At 39.5% G+C, this 12,289-nt stretch overlaps 1 protein-coding gene across 2 annotated transcripts; it reads left to right on the top strand.

Annotated features, from left to right (window-relative positions):
- Positions 1-1,350: 1,350 nt before the first annotated feature.
- LOC124872846 (neuropeptide FF receptor 2-like) lies at positions 1,351-6,013 on the top strand. Of its 2 annotated transcripts, XM_047373240.1 has the most exons (4): positions 1,351-1,485; positions 3,616-3,951; positions 4,615-4,714; positions 4,814-6,013. In XM_047373240.1, the coding sequence occupies exons 2-4, from the start codon at positions 3,624-3,626 to the stop codon at positions 5,706-5,708; spliced, it is 1,323 nt and encodes a 440-aa protein (XP_047229196.1). In that variant the 5' UTR covers positions 1,351-1,485; positions 3,616-3,623; the 3' UTR covers positions 5,709-6,013. The 2 variants fall into 2 exon arrangements, with proteins under 2 accessions (XP_047229196.1, XP_047229197.1); XM_047373241.1 differs by lacking the exon at positions 1,351-1,485 and having other exon boundaries at positions 3,435-3,951.
- The last annotated feature ends 6,276 nt before the right edge of the window (positions 6,014-12,289 follow it).

Here is a 12,289-nt window from a genome sequence, read left to right as displayed (position 1 = left end):
TTTAGGGCTACTGTCTCAAATTGTTTAGCGCTATCATGCAGCAAACCCTTGTTAGCTTTTTTTTTTTTTCTAATTTAGTAAAGTGGAAGGCCATTATGTGTTTCTGGTTAAGTTTTCACATGACATTTTCTGGCAGGTTTCATGTTTTCTTGAAAATTCAATAAAAGCTGCAAGAGATTTTTCTTTTCTAATGGTTTCAGAGATTTTTATTTAGCACATTTAATCACAAATATGTACAAAGAAAATACTCGGCGTCACACACAAACATGCAGTCTTATGCAGCAGCAGGACAGTGTTCCCTACACACTGGATGGACGGAATATTATTGTTTTTTAGTTCTATATTGAACCAGATCATGAAAACATGGCAATTACTTCTTATATAACTATAAATTCACAGTTTCCGCTAGTGTGTTAGGCCAGTTTAAAAGGTTATAACCGTGACCCTTAAAGATTTATTTAATCACAGCATTGGCAACTTCTCGGATGTTTTTTGTTTAACTGTTGCCATCATCAAAATACCCTTTTTCAAAATGACAAACTTCATACAAATCTAGCTGTCTTTCTGCTTTCTTCTGTTAAATTTTCTCTCTCTATAAAGTTCCTACAGAATCAGTGTTGAAAGCCTTTTGACGTGTTAATTAAACGTTCTATTTTTTATGGTAATATTAGCAGGCCTGTCATATCCCCAATTCTCCTCATCTCCTCATCTGAATTTTCATTATCCCACAAATGTCCTCCTGATCTAGAAGCACACTGATTAGGTCTCACCTCCTTACAGATAGTCCTCACCTTTATATCTCCTCATCTCATATTCCATCGTGTTCTACCTATTTTCAAGGACAGCCTGTTAATTAAACTTGTTGCTGTCTTTTCTCTTAACAAAAGAAAAACAGAGCTCGATGATGTCTTGCAGAAGCAAGACCTCTTTCAGATTCAAGCTGCATTCAGAGAACGCTGTCGGACAACATGTACAATGACATCAAAAGTCTACAGTGGCACAGAGATGTCTCTTCACCCCTTCTACTTTGCATCAAGCTGTTCTGGTGGATCAGCTCAGACTGAGGAGGGAGGGAATTGATACCGATCCAAAAGCAAACCATCACATTTCCCATCACCTGTTTGCTTACTTGATGCCAAAGACAGAGATGTCTGAGGCAGATAAGATGGCCAGCCTTTACCCATTATTGGCAAGAGTATTATTGTACATAATATTGAGTTCACATAAGCCCTCTGAACATATGATTCTCCCAGCCCTTACATCACCCAACACGTCTCTCCTGAGTGCATCTTGTCTGCTCTCTGTCATCTATAAGTGCCACCACAGTCTCTGCCTAGCAGGAGCACTGAGCAGATGCACAGGATCTCACTTGGGGAAGAAAGCGTGCAGCTTTCCTGCTCTGAACGAGGGGAATTTCTGTGAAATAGATTTAATTTATCTGTAAGGCCAGAAGAAAAACAAAATTCAAATACTGTTCACTTTAAGGTAAGAATGTTGAATTTATTGTTATTTTTGAAACCTTTAGGATCTGCTCTACTTTGTTCGAGTCCAAAATATGAAAGGATAACAGACACAATAGATTTTTCATCAATATAAGTATGAGCCTCTTTGAATTCAGTTAATTTTGATGTTTATGAGTTTATATTGATTTTTATGCATTTATGAACGTTATTCAATGTCAGCAATGCTATTATTACAAAAACAATGGGACAAAGAGTTTATGACTAACTGTCTTTATTTATTTGTGCCGAAAAAAGACTCTGAGTCATGCAGTCAGTTCCTATTTCGATTTTCTGACCACAGATTTCTTCTGTTGCTTTTAACCACACTGAAATGTCTCAGCTGAATAAACAATTTTAATCACATGAATATGACCTGTGGAAAGACATGATGCAATTTTCAAAATGTTTTAAGGGAATAAAGCTATTCAAACCACCCTAGCGATGAAAATTGATTGCTCCCTACACCTAATAACTGGTTGTGGCAACCTTGGCAGCAACAACTGCCATCGAGTGTTTATGATACCTGGCAACAAGTCTTTCAGTTTGCTGTGGGGAAACCTTGGCTCATTATTCTTTGCAAAATTAGTTCAATTTAGCCACTTCAGAGGGCTTTTGAGCATTAATGGTCTGGTCTGGTTAAGGCAGTTTAAATACGCACATCTTCTTAAGAGGATTTAAGTCCAGACTGCGACTGAAGCATTTTGTGTCTTTTGAGCAATTCAGAGGTCGACTTATTGGTGTGCGTGGTCATGGTATATAGCTCTAGTGCTATTGCGCTTAAGGTCACAAATTGATTGCTGGATATTTTCCTCTAGGATTTTCTGCTAGACAGCAGCACTTGTGGCTCCATCATTTACAGCACATCTTCCAGGTTCAGAGAGTAGTTTTGCAATTGCCCAGTCTCTTTCCTATTGCTGAATCATGAACACTGTCCCTACCTCAGCCAAGTGAGCTCTGCAGCACTTTAGGCATTGGTTAGGGCTGTTTTGTGGCCTCCTGGATGAGTTGATTATTGGGCCATTCCTGGGAAGGTTTACTGTTGTTCCATATTTTCTCCATATGTGGATACCGGCTTTCACTGTGGTTCACAGGAGCCCTAAAGTATTAGAAACGACTGATTGATGTCAGTGACTTTGTTTCTCATCTCTTTTTGCACTTCTTTAGTGGGGCATCATTTGTTGCATTTTGAGATTTTTTTAGCCTACTTCATGTTGTCAGATGGGTTCTGATTTAACTAGAAGAAATACTTTGTCACAATACTTCTGTGTTTAAAAGTGCATTAATCAGCAATTACATTCTGTGAATAAAATATTAAGTGCTAAAATATTCAGTGCCAATTAAACCTTTTGTTCTGTTAGAATAACAGACAAACAGCATGTGTTTCACTCAGGAAATACTGCAAACTGTCACCTCAGATGCTGAGCTACAAAAAATACCGATCCTGATACAGACGAGTGACATAATACATTTGAGGCATTACCTCTAAAACACATTGGAAACGTGTAAAACTATATGACAGTCAACAGCATTGTAGTTTCTTCTTTGAAAACTAGATTCCAGCAAGAAACATTGATTCTGTTACAAAGTAGTGGTGCATTCTTGAACCTGTTTGCTAATATGTAATTATTTTTGCATGCTATAGCAAGAAGAAAATGCACAACATTGTGCATAGATTTACAATAAATGCTGGTAATTCTAACAGAGACATAAAAAACATGAGGGAAGCATGGGAGACATTTTATAAGGACCTGTCTCTACAGGATACAGGAGTGGGAGGTGAGAAGAAAAGGGTGAGGACTGATTGTGTTAGGTAATACCTGTTCATTTAACTGTGCTTGTTGTCTAAGGTAAAATGTGCTTGAGTTAATCAATTTATATAAATTAAGTAAAGGACACAATAAAGCTGTTTTTGAATTTTCAGGAGGCTTTATTGTTTTATATTCAAGTATTGATTATGCCTGACAGCCTGCAGGAATGTCATGGTGTTCTGTTTATTATGAGGATGTTTTTCATTCAAGGAATGTGCACTAACATGCCAAGGACATGGCAGATAATCCATCCAATATATGACAGAGCCACCTGCTCTGGTTTCTGTGTCTCCTTTCACACCCAGGTACCGCAATGACTGAGAATCTAGCTTATGGTACCCTCTCGGAGGACCTGAACTTTTCCAGTACACCTGTGTATCAGAATAAGCCTTCACCTCAACAGAACATCACTTACGTGGATTTTTACCTCCACAAACCCAGCGTGGCCGCAGTCTTTACTGTATCCTACCTGCTCATCTTTGTGGTGTGCATGGTTGGCAATGGTGTGGTGTGTTTCATCGTGCTCCGCAGCAGGAACATGCGCACCGTCACCAATCTGTTTATTCTCAACCTCGCCATTAGTGACCTACTGGTTGGTATCTTCTGCATGCCAACCACACTTGTGGACAACATCATAACAGGTAAATGAGTAATATTCAGCTTTTGAAGCAGGAATCTACAGGAAAGTGAGTAAGACGGTTTGTAGTGCCTTCCAAAAGTATTAATACCCCTTTAACCTTATTACAGGGAAGCTGGTTTTAGCTGATGGGATGAGAAATAGAGCTAAATACTGGGCAATCCTAGAAGAAGACCAGTTAAAGGCTGCAAAAGACTTGAGTCTGGGGTGGAGGTGCAACTTGCAGTAAAGGCTCTAAACATGCAACCAGAGCTAGAGTGAATTAGACCAATGGGTTTTCATGTATGGCAAAGCTTGAAAACTACTGTTTTCTCAATGAAGAATTGACAAAACTTTTAGTCTTTAGGTCAGGGGTTTCCAACTTCAATCCTCAAGAGCCACTGTCCTTCAACTTTTACATGCGTCCTTGCCCCAAAACACTTGCTGCTGTAATTGCAGGGACTACATACAAATGTATACCACAATTTTTGTTTTTTTAAAAATTTAGAGAACCCTAAATAATTTTCTTGACAGTTTTTGATGACTACAATGCACTACTTTGTGCTGGTCTATAACAAACAATCCCAATAGTTAAATTTTTAAATGTTCAAGGTGTGCAAACACTTTAAAGGCACTTTACTTTGTTTTTTATTCTCATGATGTGATTTTTCTGTTTCTGTTTCTGCAGGATGGCCTTTTGGTAGTGTTGTGTGTAAACTGAGTGGGATGGTTCAAGGGATATCTGTGTCAGCATCTGTATTCACCCTCGTTGCCATTGCTGTTGATAGGTGAGGGTTTGTATATCATTTTTGGCTACCAGTCACCTACATCTGTGTGTTTGGTTCTGAAAAATCTTGTTTGGCTTTTAAAATGTTATTTTTCACCAGGTTCCGTTGCATTGTCTACCCTTTCAAGCAGAAGCTGACCATTGCCACCTCAAAGCTAATTATTGTCATCATATGGGTCCTGGCTGTGTTCATTATGTGCCCGTCGGGGGTCATGCTCCAGGTCACGAAGGAGCAGACAGTGCGTATAGTCCTCGGTCCCAACAGTGACACTCGTCCTTTTTACTGGTGCCGGGAGAACTGGCCAAGTCAAGAGATGAGAAAAATCTACACTACAGTTCTTTTTGCCAACATCTACCTTGCTCCTCTAAGTCTGATCGTCATCATGTATGCACGCATTGGTTTCACCCTCTTTAAGACCACTATTCCTCCAGCTAGGGGCAGTGGGAGTGCCCCATTAGAGGGCAGTGGCAACAACAAACTGAGCATGAATGGGCGTCAGACAATTACACGGAAGAAGAAGCGGGTTATAATGATGCTCCTGGTTGTGGCTTTGCTTTTCATCTTATCCTGGCTGCCTCTGTGGGCTCTCATGATGCTGAGCGATTACGCCAGCCTGACAGAGCACCAGTACCGTGTCATTAACATCTATGTGTACCCTTTTGCTCACTGGTTAGCCTTCTTCAACAGCAGCATCAACCCCATCATCTACGGTTTCTTCAACGAGAACTTCCGCAACGGCTTTCAGGCAGCTTTTAAGTTCCAGCTCTGCTCTGCTGATGTTCTGCGCCAAAGGACCTTCTCCCACCGGATCAGAGGGAACGCTGTGCTCCCAGTTCACCCGACAGCCCCAAGCAGACCAGTATCCAGAGCTGGAACACTGTTTGTAGGGAAGGGAATGTGCTTGTGTCAGGAGGGAGACTACTTGGCTGGTGGAAATGATGTTATAGAGCAGGATCTGATCATGGAGGATTTGGAAAAAGTGTCACAGATTTAGAAAGGTGGTCCATGGGTGAAGCATGATCACATATATCAAGGTCTCTGGTAAACATTTTGAAACACAGGCTCACAAAAAAATCATATAACTAAATTAAACTCTTTTCATGTCTGCTGTTAGTGAATGTATTTTGAAGTTCTGTTAAAAAAATATCACTTTAACTTTTATTGTGACTGTTTTTAAAGGGGGCTGGTCATTTTATGCTATTTGCAAATTTGGACATTTGACATCTGACTAAAAACTTTGAGAGCAATTATGTGTCCATTGTACTCACCAGGAGAATGTTTTGTACCTGCCTTAACACCTAAATATTAAAATTACTTTTCTATAATGAAGTCTTTTTCTTTTGTTTGGTAATATGGTTATTTGACAGTTTGTTACTCAGTTTAAAGTTACATTGGTTAGATTGGAGATTATGATCTCCAAAAGTTCATAAGAGTCAACTGGTCCATTTGGGGATCAGAACAACCATCAATTTGCTAAACATCTGTCTCAATACAATCCAAACTAAACCAGAATAACTATAGAGTTACATTACTAGTGTTAAAAAGACACTTGTACTCTGCCAAAACAACGCGCATGCAATCATGAGATGAGCCATGCTGCGAATGTGTTGTCATGTTCCATCCGATTAAACAAATCCGCCTAACAAAATGTAAGAAATCATAGAGATGATAATTCCAGTTTAGTCTCAATGTTTAGTGTTAAAAAAACAACAATTCTCAGCAGATAATGTTGCATATGAATGTAATTGTTCAGATTTTAGCAGGCGCTTCCAACAAACCACAGCATTAAGAGCTGTTGAAGATACAACAATTTTACCACTTGGAAAAATATCTTGGTAAAAGATTATTTTCTCTCCCAACACTCATCCATAACCGTATTTGTTGGTGGTGACAGTGAACATCTTTATCTAAAGCCATCTGCTTATCACATGTATGATGTTCTGAGTTCAGAAATAGATGTTTAGTTCATGGCATCTGCTGGAACATTCACTCATCTGCTTACGACAAAGAGACAACATTTCTGATAAAACAGACGCTGGTGACATACTTCACATTGTGCTACAATATATTGGTTAAAACTGAATATTGTTTGGTAGCCTACTGACTAAATCTGTACTCATAAGGGAGATGTTTTTTTTACGTGCTTTGAGAACCAATCATTTAAATTATCTTTAATAACATGCTCGTTATCAGAACCACTGATAATGAACAGATTACACTTTGTAACTTTAGGTTACAAAGTGTAACCTAACGTCCTTAGGAAGTAAAATCCAATGACATTATATGTAACATTTAAAACAAATATTTATCTCCATAATTCATCAAAAATACTTCAGAGTCAAGAGAAACTATCTGAAACACAATAGTTAATTACATATGGATGAAATAGTTTGTTTACAGGTACAACATGGTGATGTACGGGTTCAAAATGGGGAATGAAATCGTCAAAGGGGTTATTTAAACCAAAGCCTTTTTAAGGTTAAGAAATATCTATACATATGTTTGTTAAATGGTTTTTATGGGATGTATGCTGATCCAAAACTCACATTTAACTAATTTTGTTTTAGCATTGTCCCAAGTCAATCTAATGGCCAACATTGTGTTGATGCTGGCAACGGGGGTTAACCACCTTTCCTCTGTGCAGCTCCAGACCATATTTACTTGAAGATTTACCACGGAGAAATCAATTTGTCTACTAAATTAAAGTGAATTATCCTGTTCTTGAACAAAAAAACAAACTGAATGTGAGAACATGCTGACCTAAGCCAGATTCAATAAAATTGTCTTGGTAAGTGTAAATTAAGAATTTCCCATTTTTTCTAAAGTGTATAAAGTCAATCTTTGTCACTTTTACAATTATTTAGATGAAAAGCTAACATACACAAGTTGTGTTTGTCTTTATGGAAAACATGGAATCAAAACTATGCTTACTGCAGATCCTGTTAATTTCATTAAACCATCCAACAGCCAGTTGAAACCTAAATTTATGCTAGTCTTGCTCACACTCAAACCAAATACCAAAAACAAAATACACAAGGGGAAAAAACTACTTTCTAATTATTTAATGACATTTACATTATTAATTTTTTTGTTTTTCTTGTCGGAGGCATACATAATTGAAATATTGAAAAAACATTGGTGCTCCATTAAACAGAACCTGCTAATCAGTTTTAACATGGTGGTGGAGCTATGGTGCTGTGGAGCTTATCTGAAGTCTGAAGACCTCTGCTACAGTTCAATAATCTGTTGAATAAAAAGTAGTTCTCAAACAATATGTTTAAAATTAGTTTTAGAGCCTACTTATGAGTCAACAATTTGGTGGTGTAAGGACCAAAAGACATATTTGAAAGTAAAAAGAGTGCATGCATTGGAAAATCTGTTTACCCTAAATTCCCCTGAACATCTGTTAATGAATGAGTAGCAGTAAATAGCATTATTTTTAAGACTCATTGAGTGTGTGTATCTTTAATTCCCATTATTGTGAATTGACTTATTTAATATAGCTCTTTTCTACTCATGCTGGCCACTCAAAGCTCTTTACACTAAATCCATATTTACCCAATCGCATGAAGACAAAGATTGATGTGTAACTTAGAGTACATATGAGGAGGAGTTAGAGTACATGTGACAAAGTACTCTTCCCACTTAGCCACAGTCACCTCTATTGACTGTCTTGTGTTTTCTGAGCGACACTGCAGGCATAGTGCTTATTTTTCTCCCAACAATAAGAGGGCATGGCACTGAAGTAACACCCTGAAATATTTATCTTATGCAAGAAATATCTGATTTATTTATTTTTTTTAAAATCTGTCTTAATTGTTTTTCTCCGTGTATCCATATTAGCTTTATCAGCTTATAATGAATGATTATAACGTGATAATGACAATGTAATATTATCTAGATTTATGTATTCCTATTATAAATATTATTTAGCAAATGATGCCATTCCTGTAATTTTCAGCTGGTCCTGTTTCATCAGGATGTTTCTCAGATGTGCACGGAACATCTTGTCCCTGAAAGTTTTCTAATATTTGTGAAAGAATGAGCATCTAGATCCTTGGGAGCAGTAACAGAAAAGAAAAATGGGATTGGACACCAGAGCAGCATGCTTAACAAGGCTGCTCAAATTCCAACACACTGTGATGGGAATTTTGTCAGCTTGGTCTAATCAAAGTACCTGCTCCAGTACCCTGAGGCAGTTGGCACTGGGTTGACAGGTAAGAAATCCAACAGCAGGTTGACCTGGAAAGTGTGTACCCGTTCCTCACAGGCCACTACAAGGTTTCATTGCCTATAACGCTGCCATTGGAAAGATTTATTCATGATCTGCTGTAAGATTTGATTGTGGAAGGATGATGTAATGAACACTCATGTGTGACAAGGTTGGATAGACGTATGAGAGGAGAGTGCATAGAAACCTACATTAATACAAATTGTTTTATACAGCACCCTCCACTTTTAATTACAAACCTGATAAGGATGTCTATGAGCCTTACATTCATTTCATATTTTACTGCAATGTCATCTTCCTATGCTGAAAGAAACTCACAGATTACTCGTTGGCACCCCTAGAAACTGCAAATATAAATATAACTGAGACTTTTTTAGTTTACATTTTACATTGTATGTAAAAACTTTTTAATTAGAAGTACACATGATTTCTCTCAGGTATAAATACAGGTCCTTCTCAAAATATTAGCATATTGTGATAAAGTTAATTATTTTCCATAATGTAATGATGAAAATTTAACATTCATATATTTTAGATTCATTGCATACTAACTGAAATATTTCAGGTCTTTTATAGTCTTAATACGGATGATTTTGGCATACAGCTCATGAAAACCCAAAATTCCTATCTCACAAAATTAGCATATTTCATCCGACCAATAAAAGAAAAGTGTTTTTAATACAAAAAACGTCAACCTTCAAATAATCATGTACAGTTATGCACTCAATACTTGGTCAGGAATCCTTTGGCAGAAATGACTGCTTCAATGCAGCGTGGCATGGAGGCAATCAGCTTGTGGCACTGCTGAGGTCTTATGGAGGCCCAGGATGCTTCGATAGCGGCCTTTAGCTCATCCAGAGTGTTGGGTCTTGAGTCTCTCAACGTTCTCTTCACAATATCCCACAGATTCTCTATGGGGTTCAGGTCAGGAGAGTTGGCAGGCCAATTGAGCACAGTGATACCATGGTCAGTAAACCATTTACCAGTGGTTTTGGCACTGTGAGCAGGTGCCAGGTCGTGCTGAAAAATGAAATCTTCATCTCCATAAAGCTTTTCAGCAGATGGAAGCATGAAGTGCTCCAAAATCTCCTGATAGCTAGCTGCATTGACCCTGCCCTTGATAAAACATAGTGGACCAACACCAGCAGCTGACACGGCACCCCAGACCATCACTGACTGTGGGTACTTGACACTGGACTTCTGGCATTTTGGCATTTCCTTCTCCCCAGTCTTCCTCCAGACTCTGGCACCTTGATTTCCGAATGACATGCAGAATTTGCTTTCATCCGAAAAAAGTACTTTGGACCACTGACCAAGTCCAGTGCTGCTTCTCTGTAGCCCAGGTCAGGCGCTTCTGCCGCTGTTTCTGGTTCAAAAGTGGCTTGACCTGGGGAATGCGGCACCTGTAGCCCATTTCCTGCACACACCTGTGCACGGTGGCTCTGGATGTTTCTACTCCAGACTCAGTCCACTGCTTCCGCAGGTCCCCCAAGGTCTGGAATCGGCCCTTCTCCACAATCTTCCTCAGGGTCCGGTCACCTCTTCTCGTTGTGCAGCGTTTTCTGCCACACTTTTTCCTTCCCACAGACTTCCCAATGAGGTGCCTTCATACAGCACTCTGGGAACAGCCTATTCGTTCAGAAATTTCTTTCTGTGTCTTACCCTCTTGCTTGAGGGTGTCAATAGTGGCCTTCTGGACAGCAGTCAGGTCGGCAGTCTTACCCATGATTGGTGTTTTGAGTGATGAACCAGGCTGGGAGTTTTAAAGGCCTCAGGAATCTTTTGCAGGTGTTTAGAGTTAACTCGTTGATTCAGATGATTAGGTTCATAGCTCGTTTAGAGACCCTTTTAATGATATGCTAATTTTGTGAGATAGGAATTTTGGGTTTTCATGAGCTGTATGCCAAAATCATCCGTATTAACACAATAAAAGACCTGAAATATTTCAGTTAGTGTGCAATGAATCTAAAATATATGAATGTTAAATTTTCATCATGACATTATGGGAAATAATGAACTTTATCACAAAATGCTAATATTTTGAGAAGGACCTGTATAACATGACACAGTGGAGCAGTGTTTTGCCAGTCCAAGAAGCACAAGAGAACATTCAGGTCGAGCTTTGCAGATTTGTGTTTATCTTTATGTCAAATAAAGATTTACGATTCCAGAAAAAATCATCAACTTTTTACTTTAGTATCTAACGAAAGAGTGTTGGAGTGATGGAGCTATGACACATACATGCTACACACTACATATAAATAATTTATTTCCAGGTAAATTCAGGTTTTTCTTAATGTCTGTACATAAAGGACTTCACTGGCTTACTCTGCTAATAATTTTCGAAGAGGTAAATCCAACAGTGTAACCTCTGCAGCTCCTCCGGGGGGAGCCCAAGTCATTCCCAGGCCAGACATAGTCCCTTCAGCGTGTCCTGGGCCGTCCCCTGGGCCTCCTTCCGGTGGGACGTGGCTGGAACACCTCCCGAGGAAGGCGTCCAGGAGGCATCCGGTATAGATGCCCGAGCCACCTCAACTGGCTCCTCACGATGTGGAGGAGCAGCAGCTCTACTCCGAGCCCCTCCCGGATGGCCGAGCTCCTCACCCTGTCTCTAAGGGAGTGCCCGGGCACCCTACGGAGGAAGCTCATTTCAGCCGCTTGTATTCGGGATCTCATTCTTTCATTCATGCCAACCGGTAAATCGAGAGCTTCGCTTTTTGGCTCAGCTCTCTCTTCACCACAACGGACCGGCACAGCGTCCCAATTACCGCGGCAGCCGCACCGATCCATCTGTCGATCTCCCACTCCATTCTTCCCTCACTTCTGACTAAGACCCCAAGATACTTGAACTCCTCCACTTGAGGCAGGAACTCCCCTCCAACCTGAAGAGGAGGGGAGTGTCCTCTTCACTTTATGTACAGAAAATTAAAATGTTTTGGAACAATAATTAAAATTTCATGTGCAAGGCCCCATTATGGCCCCAAAACAGCTACAAGCCTTTAGGTCAGGATACAGGATATCTCATGTGGCCCTTTGGTGAGTGACTTTCAAGTTGGAAATAGATAGATTTTTTGTTTATTTGATTGCCAGGGTGGAATCCCTTTGGATAGTGCATATTGTTGGGTAAATCTGATCTATATAGCTCTGCCAGATTTAGATCTAGAGAGTTAAAGTGATCTGGTCAAAGCTCTGGGTTATTCTCTAGGCAGTTCTGGAGCAATTTGGGGGTGCGTCAAAGGAGAAGTACGTAAGTTGTGTGGGACAGAGATTGCGAGGAGGGAGTGCGTGTATGAGTTGTGTTTTTCATGATGTACAGAATATTTTACTGTGAGATTGAGATGTTC

Source organism: Girardinichthys multiradiatus, chromosome 8 (genome assembly GCF_021462225.1).
Source record: "Girardinichthys multiradiatus isolate DD_20200921_A chromosome 8, DD_fGirMul_XY1, whole genome shotgun sequence".
Taxonomy (NCBI): Eukaryota; Metazoa; Chordata; class Actinopteri; order Cyprinodontiformes; family Goodeidae; genus Girardinichthys; species Girardinichthys multiradiatus.
Note: the sequence above shows the minus strand (reverse complement) of the source record. Positions and strands in the feature narration are given on the sequence as shown.

Coding starts and splice junctions, on each gene's coding strand:
- LOC124872846 (XM_047373240.1), top strand. CDS start 3,624: ATGACTGAGAATCTAGCTTATGGTACCCTCTCGGAGGACCTGAACTTT. Junction 3,952..4,614: donor TGTGGACAACATCATAACAG/GTAAATGAGTAA, acceptor CTGTTTCTGCAG/GATGGCCTTTTGGTAGTGTT. Junction 4,715..4,813: donor GTTGCCATTGCTGTTGATAG/GTGAGGGTTTGT, acceptor ATTTTTCACCAG/GTTCCGTTGCATTGTCTACC.